Here is a 27,460-nt window from a genome sequence, read left to right on the forward strand (position 1 = left end):
AAAAGCTGTATGTTGTCAGTAACTTTAAAATACACACTAAATTAATATCAGAAATTAAAATGTAAGTTTGAAAATCACTGCATTACAGACAGTCATAAAATTCATACATATCAATAAACAGGTGCACTGGTATAGTTGATTGACATCTAGAAATCAAAGTGCAGTAAATATTAAATATCAGAGGAGAATATAGCAGAGTGTGACTTTCAAAGAGTATTTAAAATATAGGCCACATGTCAAAAACAGTTCTATTACTGTGATTGTGATTTCATACTCACACCTCCTATGTGCCTTACAAGTCCTCCAGAGTGTGTGTGTGTGTGTGTGTGTGTGTGTGTGTGTGTGTGTGTGTGTGTGTGTGTGTGTCTAAACTGTGACATGGCAGGCAGTTATGTTGTGTCATACTGTTTCAGACATCATGCAAAAGACTAGTTTGGCTTGAAAGCAAGACTTCTAAACTTTTGGAAACCCATACTAGATAACTGATCTCAGTCTTTGACACCAGGCTTCATGACAGAAACAGTTCTCTTCTCATGTGGCCGCCCACAAACTGCAGATTAGTGGCCCACTGCTTTTCAGCCATAGTTTTGACAGACATTGCAGTAGACATTGGCTGCTGACAGAAAAGGACTGTATGAGTTTTCTGGACAGAAGGTGAAAAAAGACTTCATTTTGGCTTTTAAAAGGTTAACAGCTGGGTGCTGTCGTTGCTTACTCCTTCTTCTGATTGGCTAACAGGGAAGCCTCCCATCGCTGTGCCATGGTGTTCTGTCGTCGTGGCACAGAAGAGAGGGAAGGGGGGAACTGGAGGGAGGGGGAGATTCAGCTAAACCACTGGAATGAAGACGGATGGACAGGTGAATGGTTTCATGGATGGATGGATAGATGGATGTGGCAGAACAGGTAATGAACAGAGGGCGGGATGGTTGGAGGGATGAGTGGATGGATGAATGCAAGCGCGATGGGCAGATGATTAAATGAGTTCAGTAATGAAAACATTTGCTAAATTGTGAACTGTGAGATTAAAAATGTAATCAGTCCAGCTGATTAACAAATCAGGAAGTTCACAATCAAAAAAGACACCAAATGAGTGAATGAGCAAAGGGTGAAAATCAATTACTCAACATCAAGAATAAACATGAATATGGTTTTCATGCTGTGCACTGATACATGAAGCAACACAGTGAAATACAGCTGCAGTCTAACAGTATACTATGGAAGCTCATAGGGGACTATGAAAATGATAACAGAAATTCAAGTATTGCATTTTCATTTAAATTGTTACTCAAATAACACAAATATGTGAAAATTATAATGCTATTGTGGAATTACATTTTAATTTTCAGGTTTACATTATCATTTTATGAAGGTCCCCTATAGGCTTCTGTAGATCCAGTCCAAAAGTCATTACTGCATCTTTTAATGTATAAAGAAGGATATTAAATATTACGTGTGAGTGAATATTATTGTAAGGGAATAGAATATATTATAAAGTTAGATGTTTCTTCACTGGTGTTCTGTATAATATGTAATGTACATGTGATTAAAGCTGCACTCATCAACATAATAAATTTAACTTTTTAACAGCCAGATATTTTTCTCAGGAGTTGGTGGAAACCAAAACAGAGGTGGATTGAATAGAGCGAATATTGGACGGATGCCCGTCAGATGGTTTGAACTATGATATTAATATTAATTAATTAATTAATTGTTCTATAAATAAACTTGACTTGAATTGCCATCTACTGAGGCTGATTTCTCCAGCTGGAGCTAGATAACGAAACATTTCTGAAACCTGGTCACTAGAGAGCATGGAAGTGTGTTTCTCTGAGAAACATCACAGTTACACTGAGGCTATAACTTCAAATGAACTCAGCTGCCTGCAGCACAGTTTACATAGAGGTAAACATGTAAACAGAGGTGCCATACTGCCAATGTGGAGAACTCAGAACTTTAACTAGAATAAACTACAGATTGTCCAAGCAGTTAAAGCTGGGCTTGGTAAGACTGTAAAAAGCAAGCTAAATTTTGGCCTTATCCAACTGAGAAAACCCCTTCTCCTCCCTTCAGAGCCGCTCTCAGAAACACATGAAGGTGTACTGCCTGACTTCAGACTGCCTCTTAGCCCTCGCTGCTGGCCATTTGGGAGATGTGTTAGCAGCTAGTTCGCTACGTTCAACAAGCTGACTGAGCTTTTCTGGTAAAAAAATACATAAATATTGTGTCACATAAAAACCAAGCAAAGTGGCCGTCACGAATGCTGCCGCAGCAACTCTTTAATTGGGCTGAAGCACTGTGTGCTTTGTGCTCTGTAGTACTCTGTTAGCTGCTGTTGCTCACTGGTTCTTTGGCTCAGGGGCTCGGTACTGTGAGGGCAACACATCACTGTTGTCATCACTGTACCCAACCACCTCCCATACAAGAAAACACCTAACATTATTATAATGAACATAAACAACCAACATTGCTATCGTTGTGCATGGCTGTGTTAGTAGCAAGAGATTCTGGCTGGGAGCAGCCTGACGTTCCAAAACCCCGCCATTGCGAAACCCCTCCATTCCGACACTACCCACTCTGACACACCGCTGTTCCGAATCCGACTTTCAACTTCCAATTACTTCCCAATATGGTTAGGGTTAGGGGTTAGGGTCAGTGGTTCCACAATAGCCTTTTCGGAATCAGCGGGGTCTTTAGAAAAAATGGGAAACCATTACGATGAATGGAAGTCTATTTTCGGAACAGCGGGGTTTCGGAAAAGCGGGGTGTAACCATTCTGGCTACACTTTCTCTGCCATTTTTGTGCCACTAGCGAGCTAGTAATAGCTATCGCTAATAGCTAATGTATGATAGATTCTGGTCATGCACAGTGAATGCAGGGGCAGAGTGCACACAGTAGAAAGGTACTTAGGTAGACGAGCAGGAAGACTGTCCAAACATTTCATTTGATCTGACTGGCACATCAGCAGGCTGCAGAAGCCACAGAAATCTGACTTTTCCTTTTTTTATGTTTGCTGATGGGATGAAAAGAGATTTCCTCCAGATAAAACAAAAATTGCTTCTGAAATAACTTACCAATCCAATTTTTAACTCAGTTTAGATATATGTTTTCTTGGATAGAGGCTGCAGCAGGGAATAGACTGATAGTTTAGTGTGTTTGTGCGTGTTAACAGTGTATGTGTTAGTGTCAGCCAACCTTGTGGTCACAAGACAAACTGGATCGTTCCATTTTGCGGGTCCTAGAGGGAGACGATGGGGAGGATACACATCTGTCTGGAACCTCTGGCACTGCCATAAAAACAAAGAGCATTTTATCACGGGGAAAGATAATTATCATATTATCATTCAATAAGAAGAAAGAAGAAGAAGAGCAATGTTTTCTAGTTCAGTTGGTTTGGTTGAAAACTCCACCACCTCTTTAGAAAGTTTAGACAGTGAATCATTTGAGCTGAACTGCAGCGGGACAGGATTGTTTTGAGGAGTCCAGTTGTTCATGACTGTACGTACCACTGAAAGTGATGTTATCGCTCAGGCCCGGAGACACCAGCACCGTGTCGTACCTCTCTCTCCCTTTCCTCCACTCCTCCTCCCGCCTCCTCCTCCACATCTCCTCCCTCTGCCTCCTCCACTCCTCCTCCCTCTGCCTCACCATGCGGATCTCTTGCTCCACCAGCGACTGGCTGCTGAGAGAGCGTAGTTTGAAAAATGGATTTGACGAGAAAGTGCTCTCCTGGGTTTCCATAGACACAGGGCTTAGGCAGAACTCGGAAGCGCTGCGAATGATCAGATTGGAGGTTTCCACAACAATGACGTTGGCAGAAGGCACCGTATCCAGGCTTGCCGGCCAATCGGAGAGGCCCCCGATTGCAGAGGAGAGTAGACGGTTCCTGGAGGCAGAGCTGGAGTAGTCAGGCTCCAAGATAATAACATTATTGGCTGTCATTTCATGGTAGACAGATTGGGGAAGGGAAGAGGAGCAGGAAGGGGACGGGGAGACAGACAAGGTAGGGGTGCGGCAGGCGGGAGGTCTGGGTGGAGATCGTCCTGTTTGAAGGGTGGATGGTCTGAACACAGAAAACACAAAAACAAAAAATAACAAATGTCATTTTTGCTCAATTTATCCTGTTCACAGTAGAAAGAAACAAAGCTATCAATAAAGTTCAATAATAACAATAATTACAATAATCCATATTTATAGAGCTGGTTTAATATCGCTCCTAACCTATCCCCCTCTCAACCTGCTCCAGCCCCACACACATCTACTGAACACTCTCAATGCAAACCTGATCTATAATACCCTGACTACAGCACAAACACTGTATTATACTGCTGTGTACAGTGCTACAGTGGGCCAAGCCTGAAGAACCAGTGTATGTCACTACAGAGAGCTCACTGGCTGGGAGCGTAGCAGATACAAACACTACCATCTTCATGTCTGTTACCTGGATATAGTCAGGCCCTGTGCAATCATCCCCCTCTCTCTGCGGTGTCGCTCCTCTCTCTCCAGAGTCAGCCGGATCTCCCTCTCCACCGGAGTCTCTGGCTCCTCCAGAGGGCTGCGGAATGACGAGTCATCCAGGCCTGAGTCCTCTGAACTGGGGGACAGGGTGGAGGAGAGGGGGGGCTCCCTTGGCACTGGTGGATGGATCTCCCTTTGAGTGAAGAGGAGGAAACCCAGCTCATGTTAAGATTAACACTAAAAGTCAACAAAACATTATTTTTTTTCTTTGAAATGAGTGAATTTGTCTCTTCTGATGTGATAAATGTGATCATTGTGTAGTCTGCATTGTTTTTATCTGACCTATGGTAAGAGAGAGGGGACTACAATAAAACAAGGGGTCTTATGGACCAAACAGCAACCTCCAGTGCTCAGAAATGAAGCAAACGTGGAAGTACCAAAAACTGCAGTTCCACAAATGTCCACGTGAGGCTACAGCAGTTCATGTTAAAATGTCCAGCTACAGCAGAAATAAACATGTTTACAGCCTTGGTCTCTAGAGCTAACTGTCCCGCTCATGACAACTGCACGGGGGGTGAATTTTTATATAACTCACTCGATTAAATTATATTAAGGCTTAAAATGATGCATAATTTGGGGCGTGGCCTCTTTGAGTGACAGGTAGCAGCGAGCTGTCTGCTGGGCAGACTGTCTGCTGCTCAGATACTTCCAGTCACTGATCTTTACTTCTCAGACATGTTTCTGCTGTTTTAATTCAAATATCTGACAAACAGGCTCATCTGTCTTTCTGTGCAGGTAACTGTACTAACAGGCTGGATGGGAGGGACACATTATGTTCTGGATTAATGAGCGACCCTGTTAGTGTTAACCTGCAGACAGCTGCTAGAGCTGGAGAGCTCTGGAGGAGACAGCCGTGGTCAGAGCCCGAGCTTCAGGAGGAAGAAACACCCGGAGTGGAGGAGAGCACAGGCTTTGTCTTACTGGAGAAATGCTCACCGTCAAAATCTTGAGCATAAGTGGTGTTCTACCAACTTGAAGTGTTCCGTCTTGCCTGGAACGATAACCTACTGAAATATAAATGTGCACTCTCATCCACAAAAACCTCCTACTACTCCAGGCATATCAATTCCTGTTCCCCTTTCTGCTGTACTTTCTGCTGATGATTTTATTTTATTTCTTACTTGTAAGACTGACATAATTAGAGATGAAATTGATGGTTTGCTCTCTACACAATGTCTGGACTACACCCTCCTCCTCAGCTCCTCTGTGGAACTGTAAACTCCCTGAGTTTGAAACGGTCTCACTGAGCGCCTTTACCAAACTGGTTCTCGCTGCCAAACCTTCAACCTGTCTGCTAGATCCTCTCCCTGCACTACTTCTCCAAGAACTTCTTCCAATTCTAGGTCCCTCGATCCTCATCATTGTCAACACATCACTCTCCACTGGCGTGGTGCCCTCAGCCTTTAGATCTGCTGTTATTAACGGCTACTCAAAAAAACAATCCTTGATCCAGAAATCCTCAAAAATGACAGACCCATCTCTAACCTTCCTTTCCTTTCCAAAATCCTTGAGAGAACCGTTGCATCCCAACTCCCAACTCATTCTACTCTACCGAAACAACACTTACTAAAGTGACCAATGATATTCTGCTTTCTGTTGACTCAAACCAAATCTCTTTGCTTTTATTTCTGGACTTCTGGAAGTGCAGCTTTTGAAACCATTGATCACAATAACATCCTATATCAGCTTGAGAACCAAATTGGTGTTTAAGGCTTAGCTCTGTCTTGGTTTAACTCTTATGTGACTGATAGGACACACTGTGTAGTCCACAACAACATGACCTCAGACTGCTTAAAAATGCAATATGGTGTCCCACAGGGGTCTGTCCTGGGTCCACTGCTCTATTTATATGCTACCCCTCGGTGCTATCATTCATAAGTTCAATTTTCACTGTTATGTGGATGACACACATAACAGTCTCAAATATCGAATGTTGACAAAAATGTCTATGTGCTATTAAGGACTGGATGCCCTCAAACTTCCTGCTCCTTAATGCAGATAAATCTGAACTGCTTATTGTTGGTCCTCCTTCAAGAGTCATCTGTTTGGGGTCACGTCCCTTAAATTTGAAAATGTTATTTTTCCATAGCCCCTCCATCAAAAACCTTGATGTCACTTTTGATTCCTCCCTTGCATTTGACTTACATATTAAAGATATTAATAGAACTACCTCCTTTCATCTCTGCATGATTTCAAAAGTCTGATCTATACTAAATCTGTCTGATGCTGAAACCCTGATACACGCCTTTGTCTCCAGACTTGATTACTGCAACTTACTTACATGTGAGAAGCCTTCAACTTGTTCCGGATGTGGCTACAAGGATCCCCACCTATCCTGGACTAGCACCATCATATTTATCTGTCCTCATCACACCTTATTTGCCAGCACACAGTAGCCCTTTTCACACAGAGACAGTGCATTATCGCTGCAGTGGCAGTTCGCCGATTCTCCACCATTGTTTGTTCACACAGAAAGCTGGCACTGCAGATCCAAAAGAGGCGTGACAGTACACGCCATGATGATGACGTGTCTTTTTTTCAAAGTGTTTACCCTGGTGTCCTCCTGTTAATCTAAACATGTACCCGCTGACTGTTTATAATCATATGGATGCTGTTATAATGTGTTGTGATTGAGATCCTGACCCACCAAACATCCTGGAAAGTGACAAAATTACGTTTTTCGCTCTAAATTACATAATTACATAATTGCCATCAGTAAACGGGCCGCTGTCTGACTCTCACTCGTGGGGAGGGAGGCTGTTTTCTGGGGGAAAGTTAACTGAAGTCTCGGTCGGGAGGGCTGACCGTCACCATGAGACAGTAACTACAACAACACAATTGTGGAAGGAGGCAAACACATGGTGTGTTAACGTTTTTTGCTGGGGACAGATGCTGTTTTTCGGGCAGAAATGTGACAAAGACTCGCTCGGACAGACAGGAGAACAGACAGGACGACAGACAGGAGGACAGAGGCTTCTCCACGTATAACTGTGTTATTTTTTTCCTCATATAAGTTGCCAAAGACACGACCAGTTACTACGTTACTGTTGTTTGGTCCTGTCACGTTGCTTTGTGGGACATTTGTCTTTATTTTGTTGAGTGAAGGACCTGTTTAGTTATCAGACTGTGAACACCATCAGATCGACACGCCCTTGCTCCGTGCCGCCGGCTTATCCATTCACACTGGTTAGGTTCGCCAATGCTACGCCTCTGATACTACCTCTGACACTACCTCTGACGCTACCTCTGATACTTCCTCTGACACTACCTCTGACACCACCTCTGATACTACCTCTGATACTACCTCTGACACTACCTCTGACACTACCTCTGGTACTACCTCTGACACTACCTCTGACACTACCTCTGATACTACCTCTGACACTACCTCTGATACTACCTCTGACACTACCTCTGATACTATCTCTGATACTACATCTGACACTACCTCTGATATTACCTCTGACACTACCTCTTTTTTTTTTCTTTTTTTTTTACTTTTTATTTAAACACTTTTCAATTACAGTCAGAACAATGAATTTGAAAATACAAACAGAGTCTGGCATCTCACATTAGGAAATAAATAATAAGTAAATACATGAGACATAAAGTGAATGTAGTGCGTATGTCAGTACAGGTATAAATTAAACATAATGATAAAAAAAAAAAATTAAAAAAAAAAGGAAAAACAGGCAAAACATTAAATCTCTCCAAATGTTTCTTGAAAAATGTTAACAGTTTGTATACATTTCTTATTATCAATTCTTTTTATACATTTAAGGTAGTTCTTGAATTCAATTTCAAAAGCAGGAAAGAAAGGTCGACCTTTAGAAAATGTGGCTTTATGTATGTGGAATTTCGCCATTAGAATAATCAGATTAATTAAGTGTTGATTTTTCCTCTCTTTATTGTTATAGTATAATAGTACATCATTGGCTTCCAAATTAATTGGAAGGTTGGAGTGTGAGGTGATGTAATTTTCAATTTTTTTCCAAAAAATTTGGGAAATTTGACATTCAAAAAAGAGGTGCTTAATTGTTTCTACTTCAGCATTGCAAAATACACAATTAACATCAATATTGACAAATCTTGACAGAAATATGTTAGTGGGGTAAATGTTATGTATAATTTTATATTGAACTTCTTTGATTTTATTGGATATAACAAATTTATGTGGAAGGAGCCATGTTGTTTTCCAATTAATGTCAGAGAAGGAGGAGGACCATACAAATTTTCCTCTAGGTGTGATTTTCCTTTTCCTGAAAAAATAATTCCTTACATGTTTATTATTACAATGGTGACTCATAATATTTATACCATTAATAAAGAGGGTAAAGTCAACTTTCTCTGTCTCTTGCCTTTCAAAGTGACCTTTTATCAATTGGAAAATTCCACTGGGAATAGCGTTTATCACCATTTGATATTCTTTATAGGTAACAGGAGAGATTTTGGATCTAAGAAATTCTTCATAACTAAAAATTTCACCTTCATCATTTTGTAAATCCTTAAGGTAAATTATTTTCTTGTCAATCCAATGTTTCAGGTATAGTGATTTATTTTTCCTAGTTATGAACTCGTTGTTCCAGATAATAGTTTTATGCGGAGAGAAGTTGTGGACAAAGCAGAGTTTTGCTGCTGAAAGAGCTTGTTGGTGAAATTTAGATAATTTTAGTGGTAACTTTGAGACATCATAATCACAATTTAGGAGAAAAGGTAACCCTCCAATTTTCCCAAAAATATTCTGTGGTATAAAGTACCAAAGAGATTCTGGCTTTTTCAAATATTCTTTTATCCATTTCATCTTAAAGGTATTGTTCATATCCGTATAGTCTAACAACTCCATGCCGCCATCACCTCTCGGGCCTGCTAAGATCTCTTTTTTTAAATGATGGCATCTGTTTTTCCAGACAAAGTTAATAAGGGTGTTATTTATTTCTTTACAAAGGGATTGTTGAACAAAAAGAGAGAGAGTAGGATATACAAATCTAGAGATACCATCTGCTTTACTTAGAAGAACTCTTCCTAATAGAGACAAATCTCTTTGAAGCCACATATTGAATATACTTTTAGTTTTTTGTATTTTGGGTTTAAAGTTTTTTGTTTGACGCTCAGTAAGATTTTTTGAAATATGAATTCCGAGATATTTAACACTTTCTTTAACTTGTATCTTACATATTAGTGTTTCATTTGTATTGTAGAGACATAATATTTCACATTTTGTTAAATTAAGTTTTAAACCTGATGCATTAGAAAAAGTGTCTATTATCCTAAGTGCTGTCTCTATTTGTTGTTTATTTTCCAAAAATAAGACTGTATCATCTGCTAGTTGAGTTATCCTAATCTCTCTCTCAAATATCTTTACACCTTGAAATGCATTGCTCTGCCGAATTTGTATTGAAAGCAATTCAACAACTATAAGAAAGAGAAACGGAGAGCAGGGACAGCCTTGACGGACCGACCTACAAACTGAAAATCTTTTTGTAGTATTGGGGAATAGCATGACACAACTACTGATATCTTTATAGAGCATTCTTATATAGGAGACAAACCTTTCACCAAAACCGAAGGTTTGAAGTGATTTGAATAGAAATTGATGCTCTACACTGTCGAATGCCTTATAGAAATCTAAGAATAAAATTAAAGCGTCTGAATCAACATATTCAGAGTAATCTATTAAATCCAGGATAAACCTAATGTTGCAGCTTATGTGACGATTATTCATAAAACCAGTTTGAGTTTCATTTATGATTTCACTTAAACCTTTTCTTAAACGCCTGGCGAAAATTAGTGAGAGTAATTTATAGTCAACATTTAGCAATGTTATGGTTCTCCAGTTATCCAATAGAAGGTGGTCTTTGTCTGGCTTGGGAAGCAATGTTATTATACCTTGTTTCATGGTTGTGGTCATTTCTTCATTGTTTGTACATTCTTTCAGCATTTCAAAAAGAGGGCTTTCAATTATATTCCAAAAGCATTGGTAAAATTCGACAGGAAGACCGTCCATTCCTGGAGATTTACCTTTTTTCATTTTGTTTACAGCTTCAAGAATTTCAGTTTTAGAGATTGGTTTTTCGCAATCCAATTTAAAATTGTTCGATATTTGAGGAGTAAATTCTTTAACATTATTAATGAATTCTTCACCTTTTATTGAGTTATAATTAGAGCTATATAGATCAGAGTAGAAATGAAAAGTGTGGTTTGCTAAATCAGTTGGATTGGAGGTTACAGAGTTGTCTATTTTTAGAGAAGTGATGTTATTTCTCTTGTAATTCCTTTTTTCTAGGGCGAAAAAATAGCTTGTATTCTTCTCACCTTCCTCTAACCATTTAGCTCCGGAGCGTACAAAGGCTCCCTTGGTCATATTAATATATAAGCGATCTAAATCGTCCTTCAATTTTATCAGTTTAATTTCTTCCTCTAGAGTAGGGGAACTTTTGTTTACTAGGATATTTAGTTCTTTCATAATTTCAGATTCTTTAAGATTGCTGCGTTTTTTCAATTCTTTACTGTGTCTAATGGCTGATTCTCTGATTTTAAATTTAAAGAATTCCCATTTTTGTACATTACTAAGTTCTTTTCCATTAAAAATATTCCCAGCAATTGCTTTGACTGAGTTACAGAAATCTTCATCTTTCAGTAAATTACAATTTAATTTCCAATAACCACGTAATGTTGCTTTTTGTTCTAGAGGATTAGCAAAGGAGATGACTATCATTTTGTGATCTGAAAATGGGGCATAACTGTGTGATGTTCCGGAAACATATTGCATAGTGTAAGAAGATACTAACCACATGTCTATTCGAGACTGTAAAGAACCACTAGCGTCAATCCATGTATACTCTTTTTGGTAAGGGTGAAAGTATCGCCAGGCGTCTATAACATTAAGTTGCTCACATAAGTATGATATCACTTTAAATCTCAAATTTGAAGGCATTCTTGTTGGCAATCTGTCCATTAAGTCATCAGCTGCATCATTTAGGTCACCGCCAATAATTAAATGAGCCTTTTTATATTTCTCTTTGAGCTTTATAAGCTTTGCTGTCAATTGGACAAACATATTTTTTGCTAGAGCATTATTATTATGACCATAAATATTATTCACCACCAGAATCACGTTGTTTACTCTAAGCAGCAAAATAATCCATCTACCATCTTCAGATAAGTGAGATTCTATAACATCTCCTTTGAATTTATTAAACAGTATAGCTACTCCTGCTGAGTTATTAGAGGCATGACTTAAATAAATTTGGTCTCCCCATTGACTTTTCCAGAACTTACAATCATCATCACACGAGTGTGTCTCTTGTAAAAAAAATAAATCTGCATTAGACCTTCTACAAAGCAGAGAAATTGCCTTTCTTTTGGTAATATTGCGTATACCATTGACATTAAAGGATAAGTACCGTTTTTTACAACCTGGACCTTATTTCTGGCAAAACATATGGTCATTTACTCACCCAGATAACTTTGGTGTCATTCGGCGTCGTTCGGACGAAATTAGATCCAGTGTAGCGCCGATATATCCATATAATGGGAGAGACGGGGCAGCGACACACAGCCTCTATATAACGCATTATCTGCCACGAAACTAGTTAATTTCACCAATATTTTGTTATGAAATGCTAGCGCTATTAGCCTCTGAGTCCGGGCTCGTCTATTGTCAACATCCGGGGTCTGTAGGCTGATCTACTACCTCTGACCTGGAAGATGTCGTCTCTGAGCTGCGCGCGCACCCGCGACAGCGCGGCTTGTTTACCTGTAGCTGCTACTGCTAGTTTGACCCCGGATGTTGATAACGGACGAGCCCGGACTCAGAGGGGAATAGCGCTAGCATTTCATAACAAAATATTGATGAAATTAACTAGTTTCGTGGCAGATAATGCGTTATAGAGGCTGTGTGTCGCTGCCCCGTCTCTCCCATTATATGGATATATCGCCGCTACACTGGATCTAATTTCGTCCGAACGACGCCGAATGACACCAAAGTTATCTGGGTGAGTAAATGACCATATGTTTTGCCAGAAATAAGGTCCAGGTTGTAAAAAACGGTACTTATCCTTTAAGAGAGAGTACTTTAAGATTAATGAAATTATTGGTTGCCATAGAAAAAATACAAATCTGGATGCTGACTAACTAGAACAATCAACAATAACAACAACAAGAAAAGAGCTTATTGAAGCTCTTTACCTTTGGAAAAGGTTAGAAATGCTCTGAACATTATGAGTATCTGGCGTATAAATTAACAGTTTTGAGGCCATAACTTTGCTTGTAATAAACTTTCTTAAACTTTAACAGGTATCATAGTCTTTGAAGCTGGCTTCTCACGCAGTGAATTTTACCCCATCGATGAAGACGATCGGCCCTTGCCATCTGGTTTTCTTTCCCTCCTTACGTGCCTGTTCGACCAAAGGCCACAGTTTGTTCCTGCAGTCTTTCTCGAGCGGGTTAGGTCCTCGGCGATACGGAGGTTCATCTTCTTCAGGATGTCAGCGTTGCGTGACTCTCTCCAGATCTTGATCCTGAAGGTCCGCATGTTGAACTGGATGATGACTGGACGCGGTTTGTTGTCATCCCTCGGGCGTCCCACTCTATGTACCGTGTCAACCAGGAATCCCAGCTTACTTTTTTCATCCGGTGCAATCTGGCTCAATATTTTGAGGACTTCTTGCCTCACATCTTCGTTTTCTTTTTCTGGGAGGTTGATGAGACGCAGATTCCATCTTCTGCTATATCTTTCCCCTTCTTCGTTTTTTCTTTCAGTTCGTCCACTCTTTTATCCAGCATTATCACTTAATCCTCCGTTTCTTTAGCTTGAAATCTAAGTCCTTTCATCACTTCTTTTGCCTCTTTAATGTCCGCAGTATTTTGATTCATTTGCTGCTCAAAGGCGGAAAAACTCTGCTTTAACTCACATATGGCTTGGAGGATGTCGGAGTTAGAAACCGTGTCCTTCTCCTTGTTGTCTCCGCACAGTTTCTTCGGATTTGGACTTTGGCTGGGAGTCTTGGGAAGAGGAGAACACAAGCCTTAGAAGCTCTCCTCTGGCTCCATGTTCATCACTAGACTTCCTTTTGTGACCTTTTTTGCGTCTCTTTTTGTCATTTCGGATCACTGGTGCAGTGTTGATGTTAGCTTCGCAGGCTAGCTCGTAACTTAGTTGTCGCACGTGTCGAAGAGTTAATGTCCGTAGGTCGTCGTCAAAGACTTCAAACTGTCATTGAAACTCTTCTATCCTTGTTTGGTTGACGTCTAGCTGTTTAACAAGCCGTTCAAATCGTTGGCCTCGTCAAATTACCATCAGATACTCATGTAATGCTGCAGAGCTTAGCACAACACGTCTGCTACAGTCGCCATCTTGCGCGACCCCCCTCTGACACTACCTCTGATACTACCTCTGACACTACCTCTGATACTACCTCTGATACTACCTCTGACACTACCTCTGATACTATCTCTGATACTACATCTGACACTACCTCTGATATTACCTCTGACACTACCTCTGATACTACCTCTGACAGTACCTCTGACACTACCTCTGATTCTACATCTGACACTACCTCTGATACTACCTTTGATACTACCTCCGGAGGCGCATGAGAGGTACTTCCTCTGACACTACCTCTGATACTACCTCTGACACTACTTCTGACACTACCGCTGATACTACCTCTGACACTACTTCCGGATGCGCATGAGAAGCGCAGTGAAATTTCACCGTCTCTGCATCTGAGACTTTCACACAGAGGAGGATGCGGAGAATTGGTGCAGGATCCCCGCACTCAAAGGGCAGTTTGAATGGAGCTACTCTCCGATCCCAAAATGCTGGCCTTCTAAAAACTCCTCGGCTACTAAGAAACTTGCAGGCAACAGAGCCTTTTCTCACTGTGCTTCCCATTTATGGAACAAACTCCCAGCCATGATTAGGGAGGCCAGCTCTGTTGAGATTTTTAAATCCAGGCTAAAAACCGATCTCTTCTCTCTTGCTTATTACCAACCATAAATTAATTAATTGAAGTTGAGTTTGATTTTAGAATTAGTGTATGCAGAAAAAAATCTGCCTGAGAAAGCTCAATCAAAAACAAGCAATTGTGTGAGTAGCTCTGGTATTTCCTACCTTTGTTTGAGGCGGGGGCTGCGAGTCGGGGGGTACAGTGAAGTGTGGGTGCCCTGGAAGCTCCCCTGAGCTCTGAGCCCTGGTTTGGGGATTGGCTGACCTTTGACCTCCTCCTCCATCTTCTTCCACTGCTTGCGAGCCAACAGAAAGTCTACATGCTCAGTGGAGACATTTTCACTGAGGGTGTCTTGGTGGACACAGAAATCTACAGGAACCTGATGGGAAAGGTTCTGGATTAGATTACAAATAGAAGATGTTTTCAGTCTTAAAATACACATTTAAAGAAACCCAACGTAGAAAAGCATTTTAATTCACATACATCTTTAGAATTGAACAGAGACCCACTTAAATCTCAGGTGTGCTACAAGACTCAGACCTTCACAAGAAGATTCCAAAGAACAAAGCAGAATATGAAAATACAACTCAAGTATTGGAGGAGTCTTATCTACAGTGGCCCACAGGGGGCAACAACACCTAATGGAACTGAAAAGGAACAGATGCGTTTAATTTCACAGGCACTTTGAGGAATTGTAATGGTGTCATTTGTAAAATATGGCCAGAATTCAAGGATAGCTTCAAAAACACAGGGGGCAGCATATCACCAGATCAACCATCAACTGCTGCTCTTTGCAAGCTATCCTTGGTTGTAGTTAGCTAGCATTAGCTAATTAGCTCATGGCTCAGTTAGCCATGTAGCCCGAGCTCTAGAGTTTGCCAGGTCCAGGACCTTGGATCACGGGGGGGAGTCACCTCGGGCAATGGTGCCTCACTCACTCAGACAGGTTCAGCAGAGTGAGAGTGAACAGTTGTGGACACCAGACTGGGACTGAACAGTCTCCAAGACAGACAGATGCAAGGAGCAGGTCATCTTCTATGGAGTCTGCCACGATGCAACAACTTGTTTCTACAGTAGTTCAAACCATACACTGGCTCTGGGGGGAATTTCACTTTCTTACTGAAAATGTGGCATAGTAAAAAACACCTGATCGGTCAACATCACATGTCCTGTGAGGGATCAAGTCTAAAATGTATGTCTCAAACCAGAGTTGCGCTCCGAGCTACAGAGGAGGTGGTCTTACCTTCCTGTCAGGGTCTGTGGAGCTGGCTGTGGAGCTGACAGAGGGAGAGCGCAGGAAAACATCTCTCCTCGTCTTCATCTGCTCTTCGTCATCATCATCCCCGCCTCCCCTCCTCTCCTCCTTCTCTACTTCCTCCTCTCTCTGCTCCTCTGCTCTAGTCTCTACTGACTCATCCTCCTCCTCCCCTCTCTCCTTATTCTCTTCTCTCTCTTCTTCCTTGCTGTCCATATCACAGAGGCTATCATGATTCTCTCCACCTGCTTCTTCCTGGCTGGTGACATCACAGGGCGCGAGAGCTGCCCATTGGTCCTCCCCTGCGTCGCTGTCCGAGTACACGATAGCCAGCTCAGCTTGGAGGCAGTCGCTAAGGTGACCGTCGCTTAGGTCATCTCTGTTGCCAAGGTCATGACCCCAGGCCTCCTGCAACATGGCTGCCATCACAGGCTGCTCTGAAGGATGGGATGTGACACCCAGGGGCTCTGATGATGAAGGACAGACTGAACTGTCAGAGATGAAGAGCGGCTCTGCCGGAGCATCGTCTTTCATCTCTCCCACCGTTATTCCTATCCACCCATCCTCTTCTTTAGTGTCTTCTCTCTCTCTTTCTCCAATCACTTCATCCTCACCTTCTATTTTTATTCTCCCTTCAACTCCTCCCTCAGCTCCTCTTCCTGCTAAATCTTCACTCCTTGTTTCTGCTTCACATCCATTTCCTCTGCCTACTTCTTCTCCTCCCTTCTGTCCAATCTCAAAGACAAGATAGTCACACTTATCTCCATCTGTTTTTCCATCGTCTCCCTCTGCAGGCTCTTCGACCTCCTGCTCCTTCCTGCTTGGCTGCTGCATCCCATGGACCTCTGGGTAATTGAGTTCCTCTATTTCTCGGCTGTTCCAGCTAACCAAATGTTCTCTTTCCAGCTCTGTTAGCGGCGGCGATGAGCTAATTGCCATGGTAACTGGTTCTGTTGGCTGTATTGGGGTAAGAGAGTCGTTGACAGGGTTATTGTCGCTGGACCTGCCGTCGTCCTGGTTACCATCCGTTAGCTCAGGTGTTGCCCTCCTGAGCCCAGCGGTGGCTCTCTGTGGACACAAACACTTCATTAGAACCTGATCACTATACAAACGTTTCGTGGCTCTTCAAACAGCATTTGTACACAAATATAGACTTTTAGTTACTCTAAGTAATTACTCTAATTACTTTTAGTAGTTAGAGTAATTAATTACTCTAATTACTAATTCTGAGGTACTAAGACAACATTTTAAATCAAAAGGTTTTCATTATTAGAACATTTCATTGGATAAAACAAAACCCTAAAAATGTTGATTTAAATGAGGATTTTACGTCAAAATTACGCTACACTTATCATATCATTTTGATTTATTAAATCAAACTCTTAGATAATTGAAATCAACTGTTTCACTTATAAAATAAAAATTGCTAGAATTAGGGCTGCATAATATATTTTTTCAGCATTGAGATCGCAGTGTGGGCATGTTAATAGTCACATCGCAGAACCTGCAATGTCAGAAGTAAAGCTACAATTATCTCATGACACTTCAAACAAGACCTTTGCAAACTCTAATTTACAAAGAGGCAGAGGACGTCTGTCTGTTTCACACTGAATGGTTCTTGGATTGATGACAGTTTGTTGCCTTTGAGTGACATAAAGAGCAAAACACCAATCACAATCATCAGTTCATCAAACACAGCAGGGCCAACTCTGGTTGTTTCATAAAGTGCACTGTCCTAAACAATTAACCTAATCATTCTAATCATTCATTATATATATTTGTACCATGGTCTGGATGAATTCTCCATTCTGATTGGCTGGAAGGTGTGAAGTCCTCAAGTAGTTGTAGTACTACTGTAGTAGTTGTCGAAACTTCCTGTTTACTGTTCTAAATTAACACTCTATATCCTGTGTCTACAATGAGTGGTATCAGCTGGCTGCAGACACCTCGACGCTCGAAATAAATCACATAAAAAAGACAAGTCTAAATATATATATGATATAATAATATATTATAATATTTACAACAAGAAGTGAAGTCCTTCAGTGCATCATCCTCTGAACACCACAGGGTGTGACAAGAAGCCTCCACGTGTTTGATTTTTAAAAAGCTGGTAAACTGTCTTTATGTGCATTCCCCCCCCCCCCCCCCCCCCCCCATCCCTCCTGTATCAAAGATCCTCCCACATTTAACTCTCTACTTCAGGCTGCAGCCGGATCTTCATTTGTGCTAAACATTTGTATTGATTTGTGGACAATGACTTGGCTGTTAGCTAGCGAGCCTTTTTGTTTCACAATGCTGTGAAATTAGATTTACTGTTTGTCGTACGCAATGTTATTTACTTTGAATCTTGCTAGCATAGCATTAGCTATCTGGCTAACAGCTGAACTGAAGGGTTAAATGAGCTGAGCGGACTAGTTTATCTCCTGTTGCTCAGTCAGTTCATGCCTCCACGTCATCCATTAAGTCCTGATAATGGGCATGATACTGAATTGAATCATCAGACACACCTGATACACACGCAGTTCTACACTCACACTCACACATACAGTACAGCTGTACACACACTGTAGATGAGAGCAGTGTATACGCCTTGTTAGTGTTTGATGAGCTAAACTAAAGCCTTCATATCGTTTCCATGGTGGCAATGCGTTGGCTGTGAGTGGGTTAGCAGATTATTATGGTCTGTCGTTCCAGGCATGTGCTGGTGACAGATGGGAGGTGTTGCTATGGTAACACTAAGTATAGATGCAGAGGCAGGCAAGCTGCTGAAGTCATTTCTCTTTCAGTTTAATCACAATGTGAGGAGAGCGATCACAGATTAAACAGCAACGCTTCTCAGTTATCTTACAGGCACCTCTGGAGCTGTGTCATAGTTGATGATGTACTGATGTGAACAGATGTACACAAGTTTATTATGAAAGGTGCCAAAACCTCTATCCATGCCCCGTAAGCTGAAAATATTTACAGACAAACATGAGAGCTAAATGACTGCACAGAGCATACTGAGAAGATTACATTAGACCATTTCAGAAAAAAAGATTAGTGATGATAAGAGTCAACAGAAATCCTGAATGTTTCTTTTGACTGACTCTAATTTAACATGCCAGCATCTTAGGTTCTCCATGCACAGTTTTTAGAGCCTCCAGGGGAAAACTGAGTGACGCATTTTTTATGCAGAGTCTGACTAGTTTAATAATAATAATAATTCAACTCATGTGTCATTCTTTCAGAACATCATTTGAGACAATATTTCGTCATCATTGAAACCCTCAGCTAACTGTGACAGCAAGGCTTCATCTCAAGTACATCACAGCTGATGATGAAGAGGTCTCTTCATTTCTTGTGCATCAGCATTAACACTTGCGACAGCTGATTGGATGAAATCTGCACTTGCTGGGCTGTAACAAGTAAAAAAAGACGAGATGAGTTTAAATGTACTGCTGCACACGTGATTAGTGAGTGCACAGACTGTGCATCACACATGAAACCTTCACTTTTTCATCAGAGGATGTATGAAGGAGATTTAATTACAGTGCTTAGGTGCTTCAATCAATTTATTCTCGACTCTTCAGCTCTCAGGGAACATCTGGGGGAGGATTGGACAGCAGCTCCCAGCTTTAATCCATGCTTCCGATCACTGCCTGCCTGGAATTGAACCAGCGTCCTTTTGGATTACTGGCAGACCACTCTGACCTCTGTCATTACGCAACTGCACTTTGAACTTCAGATTCATATGAAGGCCAGTTTCTACACGGAATCAGTTCTCATCTCAAAACTCTGTTTGTCCTGCACCAACAGCTGGAGACAACATCATCACCATCCTTTAATCAGACACCTCTGAGTGTGTGTGTGTGTGTGGGGGGGGGGGGGGGGGGGGTCAGGGCAGGTTCAGGCATCATGTGTTTTATCAAAGATGAGAATAAGTGAAGGCATGTTGCCTCGTCAATAACCATTCACAGATCGATGATTCTGTTCAGTGGTTAGTCAAATCTGTCACTCTGCTGTCTTATAGTCTGTCTGAACACTGTCATGATAATATTCTGTTGTCTTATAGTCTATCTGAACACTGTCATGATAATATTCTGCTCTCTTATAGTCTATCTGAACACTGTCATGATAATATTCTGTTGTCTTATATTCTATCTGAACACTGTCATGATAATATTCTGTTGTCTTATAGTCTGTCTGAACACTGTCATGATAGTATTCTGCTGTCTTAGTCTGTCTGAACACTGTCATGATAATATTCTGTTGTCTTATATTCTATCTGAACACTGTCATGATAATATTCTGCTCTCTTATATTCTATCTGAACACTGTCATGATAATATTCTGCTCTCTTATAGTCTATCTGAACACTGTCATGATAATATTCTGTTGTCTTATATTCTATCTGAACACTGTCATGATAATATTCTGCTCTCTTATTGTCTGTCTGAACACCGTCATGATAATATTCTGCTCTCTTATAGTCTGTCCAAACACTGTCATGATAATATTCTGTTGTCTTATAGTCCGTCCGAACACTGTCATGATAATATTCTGCTGTTTTATAGTCTGTCTGAACACTGTCATGATAATATTCTGCTGTCTTATAGTCTGTCCGAACACTGTCATGATAATATTCTGCTGTCTTATAGTCTGTCTGAACACTGTCATGATAATATTCTGCTCTGTTCAGTCAGATGACCGCTGAGCTAACTGTGTTATATAAGACATCCTCACATCGGGCAAAGCAACAAAATCGTGACAGATAAGCGCACAAACAAAAGCAAAGAAACCGCGTTTAGATAGTAGCTCAAGCTAAGCCAAAGCCTCGCGCAGACACCTCGCGCAAAGGCTACGTGCTGTCAGTCAAAACGTCCCCAAATCTCCGCCGCACGCGGAGGAGGTCATAGATCCCGGGAAAAGACTTCTCATTAACGCGTGTCAGTGATTGGTTCATTTACCTACCAACAGCTTCCAGCACAGCAGCCAAAACGAGATCATCTCCAGGCGGCCGCGGCGCGCGCATTCCTCTCCACCTCTCCCCAACGGCAGCGCGAGCAGCCAGGCGGCCACCCGCTGGCGCGAGGAGGGACGCATGCAGGCTGTGGCGTGTGTGTGTGTGTGTGTGTGTGTGTGTGTGTGGTGGAGAGAGGCAGGGAGTGAGGAGAGAGAGAGAGAGGAAGCATCGACCTGAGCGATGTGAATCAGAGCAGAAGAGATAAATCTGTATTGGCAGACTGTTGTACATCTCTCTCTCTCTCTCTCTCTCTCTCTCTCTCTCTCTCTCTCTCTTAACTGTAGCTCTGCCTCGTTCACCCCATCCGTCATCCCTCCACCTGCACGCGCGTGCTGCATCCGGCGGGCCCTCCAGGCTCCCACACTGTAGAAGATAGCCATCCTTACAAGTGGGCTAAGCCTATAGGGATGTAACATTCACAGAATACACGCTCTGATTGGAGGAGATGTGATGATGTCACGATTTGGTACACTCTTAGTACAACAACATTCAGTAAAGTAGGTAGATGGATGGTCCAGTCCAGGGCCGGCTCTAGCCCATTTGGTGCCCTAGCCCACCCCCAACAAAAGAACAAATGAAAACATCTGAACCATCTGAATGCTCACAACAGTTTTATTTGAACAACAACAATGAACTTTCAAGTCACTCTTTCCAGCATGTGTTTCAACTAATTTACAAATAACAGCACATCAGGCAATAAACACATCTGAAGCATAAATTATGAATAACCATAGTATTGTTCAGTAATGTGACTGCAGCTGTAACATCCAATTACATAACTCACTGCTTCAAGGTGACTTTCAGAGGTGAGTGGTGTGTTGATGTGGTAGCGCTGCTGCTGCATGATGCCTGACTTGTAGCTCTATTCAAACATAGAGTACATCCATACTGTTAAGTTTTTTTGTGTCATTCTACTTCATTTAATACATTAATTAAGGCTTGATAAAGTAGGTACTGTACAAATAAACTTCATTTTATTTGCCTAAAACCTAAATTTACTGTAATTGCTGACAAAATTGTACCATTCAGTCACAACAACAACAATAATGATAATAATAATCATAACAACAACAACATAGCAGTGCATCAGAGACCACAAACAATTGGCTAAACTTATGCTTCAGAGAGTGGTGTGGATGTTGCATCAGAAGGCCCCTCTCCGGCAGCTGTTAGGGGCGTCTGGAAATAATTTTTGAGCGCATCTAGACAGATATAGAGTAGATTCACTTATTACAGTACAAACAACAAAAAACTACAGCAGACAGAATAGGACAAACAACTGTTGCAGCTTGCAGCAGTTATTTGCATTAGTGGTGTGTTCAACATAACATTTATAATTACCTTATAATAAAAGATTCACTACTATTTCACAGTAAACAACACAGAGTACAACCTGCGGCCTCTACTTTGATTCATGAGACATTTATCCTTCGTAGTAGCTATCAGTGTCATTGTCTAGCGTACTAAGCCAGCGTTGCTTTATTTCAACCTAGCTAGCAAGCTAATACAAATGAAACGTCTTCACACAAAACGGCATTTAAAAAAAGATGACATAATGTTACCTTTATATTGGGACTTCTCCTCCTCTTTTCTTCTCTTTTGGTATCGCGCACCTGAGGGCTTTGACGGCTGTTTCATCTCGCAAAATAATAAAACAACCTGTCTGTCACTTGACGTGACACCTATCTGACTCTCTGAGGTGCGCAGCCAATGACTACACGTCACGTGACTCAGCACCACAAGTGAGAAACATGTAATTGTAATTGTATTTATTATTTTCAAGACAGAACACGAAGGGAGGGTGCCAATGGCAATCTAAAATTATTATTGTTTTTTTTTTCTCCCTCGAGGGTGACTGGCAGCGCCCCTCCAGCAGATGGCGCTCTAGGCGACCGCCTATATCGCCTATGCCTAGGGCCGGCCCTGGTCCAGTCTACTGACGCTCAGAGCCTCTACAACACTGTCACATTCACACACTGGTGCAGAGGAGCCGTGCAGGGTGCCAACTGCTCGTCAGGAGCAGTTTGGGGTTCAATATCTTGCTCAAGGATTCTTTGGCATGCAGCCGGGGCATGACTCCTGCATTACACTACTATGGCTACCTATGTAACTGAGCATCTTGGCTTTGCCAAACTGGGCAGGTTTAATTAGAAAGTAATAAAGAGGCCGTTACGTTCTAAAGCAAATTTCCTTTCCACATGTCACAAACGTCAATAACTCGTGCCTTACGGCAGCTCTGAGAGGACACACTACTTTTTTTGCTACCTGGTGGGGGGCCTTTTAAATCACAATGTCATGATGGTACAGGGCTCAGTAGTCGATGACTGTCAGCCATCAGCGATGGACGATGGAATCATGTATTGGCCCAACCCTGGTCGGGGCCACAGATTCTGACTGTCACTAACCTCAGTCAGATAAAGGATCAATGAGTCAGGAAGACTAGACCAACATATTGAACTGAACAACTGGGGGATGGGTGATGCATTCTGGTCATTTTACCAATAACGGGGGCAACATCCCGCCTTATTATTTGCCTCTTTTCATTTGTAATATATTATAATGGGGATGAATCATGTTGATGACAGGATGGAGGGTGGAGGAGGTTCACCTGGGAAGGCTGCCAAGCCAGTGACCGCAGTTCAAGACTGTGTTTCAACATTTGTAAGTGTGACACCACTAGATATTTTGGACAAAGGACCACAGCGTTGCAACATTTCGAAGCAGGACATTTTAAAGGACACATGGGGACATCTTCCAACCATGTCTGTTGCAACAAAAAACCCTAACCCTAACCCTTTTTACAGGAAGTCAGAAGATTTTAAGCCTTGTTTGTGGCTAACCCTAAACCTAACCAAACACGGACAGAAAGCTGAAAGAAACCAATAATAACAGCTGAATTTAGTGTAAAAATAAGTGAACAGTGTTCCAGTGGGATACAAATCCCTCAGTCTGCTGCAACTTCATTGCCTTTTGAAGTAGGAACAACACCAACATGGGTCACAAAGCTACGACATATTAATGTGATTGGTCAGGTACTTCCTTCATGCCTCCCTCTTTTACCCCTTCTCAAAGTCCCTTCCTTCCTTCCTTCCTTCCTTCCTTCCTTCCTTCCCTACAGCCTTTCATTTGTAGTTCCTCTTTCTTCATGTACATCATTCCTTACATCATACGTAAAGGAGCTATGTACAAAATATATCCAAACCTTTGTGCCTTTGTTGCAGTCACAGGAGAAGTGATTGATGAGATTCAATGACCCTGCTGGTCACTTCATGACCTTTAACATGGACTGAAAGACTGTTATGTCTGTATGTGTGAGAGTGAGTTTGTGAGATAGGTGAGCTGAGGTAAGGCTCCAGGGTCTGGACATCAGATCACATCTGGCTGAACAGAGCAAACACTCACACACACACACACACACACACACACACACACAAAACAAAGGACTGGGTGCCAGCCACCCTTAATAAGGACAACAGATTAGGGAGAGGGATACAGACTGACAGACAGATGAATAGCAAAAGATGGAGACAGACAGGAAGAGAGACAGATGAGTGGTCTGGCATCACTATTGGAAGCAAATCTCAGATTCGACCTTCAGCTCCAAAATGATTATTGAACTGGCTTTGGTTTTAATCTGGTGACAATCTGCTCTGAAAGCCTCACAGTAAATACAAACTAGGGAGAACTGGGCAGTTCTGAGACTATTGTTAAATGCAGCATAGATTAAATGTACACAGGAGTAATTCAGATTACATAATAGGTTGTTATTATGTTGGGTGAATTCTCACTATAGTCCCTAAGTGTTTTAAAGAAGACAAGGCTGTGCCAGGATCAGGACCAAGTATCTTCTTCATGCCTGCCTCAATGTTTTCATTTGAAATCATCAATATGAAATCCATATGTGTTATATGGTAAAGGCTGAGGATTATAGTTGCTGATGGCTGGTACTTTGTGTCAGACACAGCCTGTTCAATCTCCTCAGTTAAGTAAATCTGTTGCTAGCTGCCACATGTCAGCTCAGTCAGTGATGCCACAGCAGGTGTTTGTTGATTACAGGCCGTCAGAACTGCAACATAATTAAAAATTCAGGCTGAAAATTACAAAATTACAACTGTTGTAAAAAGTCATGCTGGAGTAAAAGTAAAGATATCATGTTAAGATATTAATTCAGTACTCGTATTTGAGTAAAAGTATGAAATATCTGATATTAAATAATTTTCTGGCAATAAATAACTAAATAAGTGAAGTATTTAATAAAAGTAAATGATCAGATGATCAGACAGGCCGATTATCTGATCGGATACCTGCCAACACTCCTGACTGTCGTGGGAGTCTCCCTGTTTTAACCCTTTCTCTCGCTGTGCTACCAATTACTGATTTCTCCCATTAAAAAGGGGCAGGAGGACCATGGGGTAGAAAATGGAGGAAAAAAACTGAGAATGCCTTATGTTCCATGCCTTACCCTTGTTTTGTACACTGCCCTGCTGCATTTTCTTTAATAAAATATGGCAAAAAAAGGGGGCAGGAGTGAGCATGTGCAAACAGCCCTGCCAGATGTGCTGCACTTGTCACTATGCTTGCTCAACCCGTCCGCTCCGTTCAGTTTGTTTGAGTAAATGTACGTTACAGTCAGACACTGAAAATGACAAATACTGTTTGACCATTTTCACAACACCAACTGTCTTTGGGAACAATGCTGTTCATCTCAACAGTTTTGACTTTGATTTGTCACCATTGTCATTTCAGAGCTCACTGACTGCATCAAGTTCCACTTTTAATCAAGCTGTCCCATATAGGAGGGTAATCCTATGTGTGTGTGATATATCAGAACGGCTTTAGAGTCATTGTACTGCTCAACCATGTAAATCATTACATGCTTTTCCCTTTAGCTAGCAGATAAAAGACAAGGTCACATCTAGATGACACTGTGCTGCCAGCTGTCACACACACACACACACACACACACACACACACACACACACACACACACACACAAACACCCTTCCTCTTTCTTTCACTGTGTATTAACATCATCAGTGTTTCCTGTACTCCACACTCACAGATCGATGGAGCCATGGGACGAAATAAGGCATGAATTTAGCCCTCGGGTGAAGAGACAAAAGCAATCAGTTAAACAGTCTTTTTTTCACATGTATAGTGACGTGAATATACATGTGACCACATTGCACGACCTGCCTCCCGTCACGTCACGTCACGTCACGTCACGTCACGTCACGTCACGTCACGTCACACCTTCGAACCCACACTGTCTTTGGTGAAGGCTTTTGTAGCTTCATCTTGGACTGCAGGGACACCTTAAACTTGCTGATGTGATAAGTATGGAAGATTATAAAAATAGGACTGATGACAACCTGACTGCTGACTGCACACACCCTGCTACTGAACACTGGTAAATCTTCATGTCTTCATGTCATTTGCTGCTTGCTTTTAGTCTGTTTGTTCTTATAAGTGTGCTGCTGTTTTGACCAGAACCCCTTTGAAAAAGACATTTTTCAGAGGGGAATAAACATTGGTGGAACAAAGAATTCCAAACTTGTGCTTGATTGACAACGATTTATTTCTTGACCAGTTGTGAAAGTCTGACAGTGGGATGGGTTTGATTTAAAATGTAAAAACATGTATTATCTCTGCGCTGCTCCTGAAGAGCAGGCCTGCACCTTGCATGGCAGCCTCTACCATCAGTGTGTGAATGGGTGTGAATGGGTGAATGTGACAAGTGTTGTAAAGCACTTTAAGTAGTCAGTAGACTGGAAAAGCACTATTTATATATAAATGCATGTCTGTCTATCATTTGTCATATCATGTTTACTCCGAGTCTTTACAGACAGTCTTGAGCTGCATGTCAATATTCTGCAGGAACTTTGTGTACATGCTTACTAAAAGCTTTATCTTTGGTTTGATTTGGCTTCAGGCTTCCATAATGAAAATAAAACACACCTGGACAAGATTAATATATGAGTTTGCATGAAATACACACTAGATTGTGTTATCTTTCAGGTTGCATCAGCAAACTGTACAACAGAACACCCTGATGGATCTCTTTCTGAATGTATAGACTGCACAGAAAACCACAAACAATCTCCTGTTGAAATACTTCTCACAGTTATTAGTCCTGGTCAATGTATTTCACAGCCTGCACAAAACTTTCAATGCACAGCAAACATAAGGAAAGTGGTGTCTTACCTGCTGCTGCAGCTGTCAGAGTGGTGTGATGTTAGCTGGTTGCTCTGCTATGAAAAGTGAATAATTGTTCCTATAGCACTGTGGTTCTCTCCTCCTTTTTATTTCTGTCATCCCCCTTTATATCCCCGACTCTCTCCCTCCCTCGCTCTCCCTCACATCTCAGTGCCAGCAGGGTGCATATTGAGTGTGTGTGGGCAGCAGCCAATCATAAAACAGCAGCTTTAGCCATATTTGCAACACACACATGTGCAGGCTCACATTGACACACTTATTATAGGACGGATATAGGCATTCACAATACTCTCTCTCTCTCTCTCTCTCTCTCTGTCACACACACACACACACACACACACACACACACACACACAATTGAAACACATCTGTCATCTGCAACCGTCTTATCCAACCTTTCAGAGGATTAGTGTTTTATTTTTTTGGCATTGAAACTCAACTTGATAATCTGCTGTATGCACTGGTTGTCTATCTGCGATCCTTGTAGCATCACTGTGATTTTGTGTGTGATG

General features: G+C 41.6%; 1 protein-coding gene across 5 annotated transcripts; it reads right to left on the reverse strand.

Moving 5' to 3' along the window:
- On the reverse strand, positions 1-26,985 carry LOC311266968 (uncharacterized protein). Of its 5 annotated transcripts, none has more exons than XM_084369717.1 (7): positions 26,937-26,985; positions 15,713-16,792; positions 14,634-14,848; positions 4,440-4,649; positions 3,505-4,061; positions 3,194-3,285; positions 1-804 (listed from the first exon to the last, which is right to left on the reverse strand). In XM_084369717.1, the coding sequence occupies exons 2-7, from the start codon at positions 16,661-16,663 to the stop codon at positions 712-714; spliced, it is 2,118 nt and encodes a 705-aa protein (XP_084225843.1). In that variant the 5' UTR covers positions 16,664-16,792; positions 26,937-26,985; the 3' UTR covers positions 1-711. The 5 variants fall into 5 exon arrangements, with proteins under 5 accessions (XP_084225843.1, XP_084225839.1, XP_084225842.1 ...); XM_084369713.1 differs by lacking the exon at positions 26,937-26,985 and adding an exon at positions 20,681-21,003; XM_084369716.1 differs by lacking the exon at positions 26,937-26,985 and adding an exon at positions 20,677-21,000.
- Positions 26,986-27,460: the final 475 nt, after the last annotated feature.

The sequence above is a fragment of the Pagrus pagrus genome, assembly GCF_965226575.1.
Source record: "Pagrus pagrus genome assembly, chromosome: 12".
NCBI lineage: Eukaryota > Metazoa > Chordata > Actinopteri > Spariformes > Sparidae > Pagrus > Pagrus pagrus.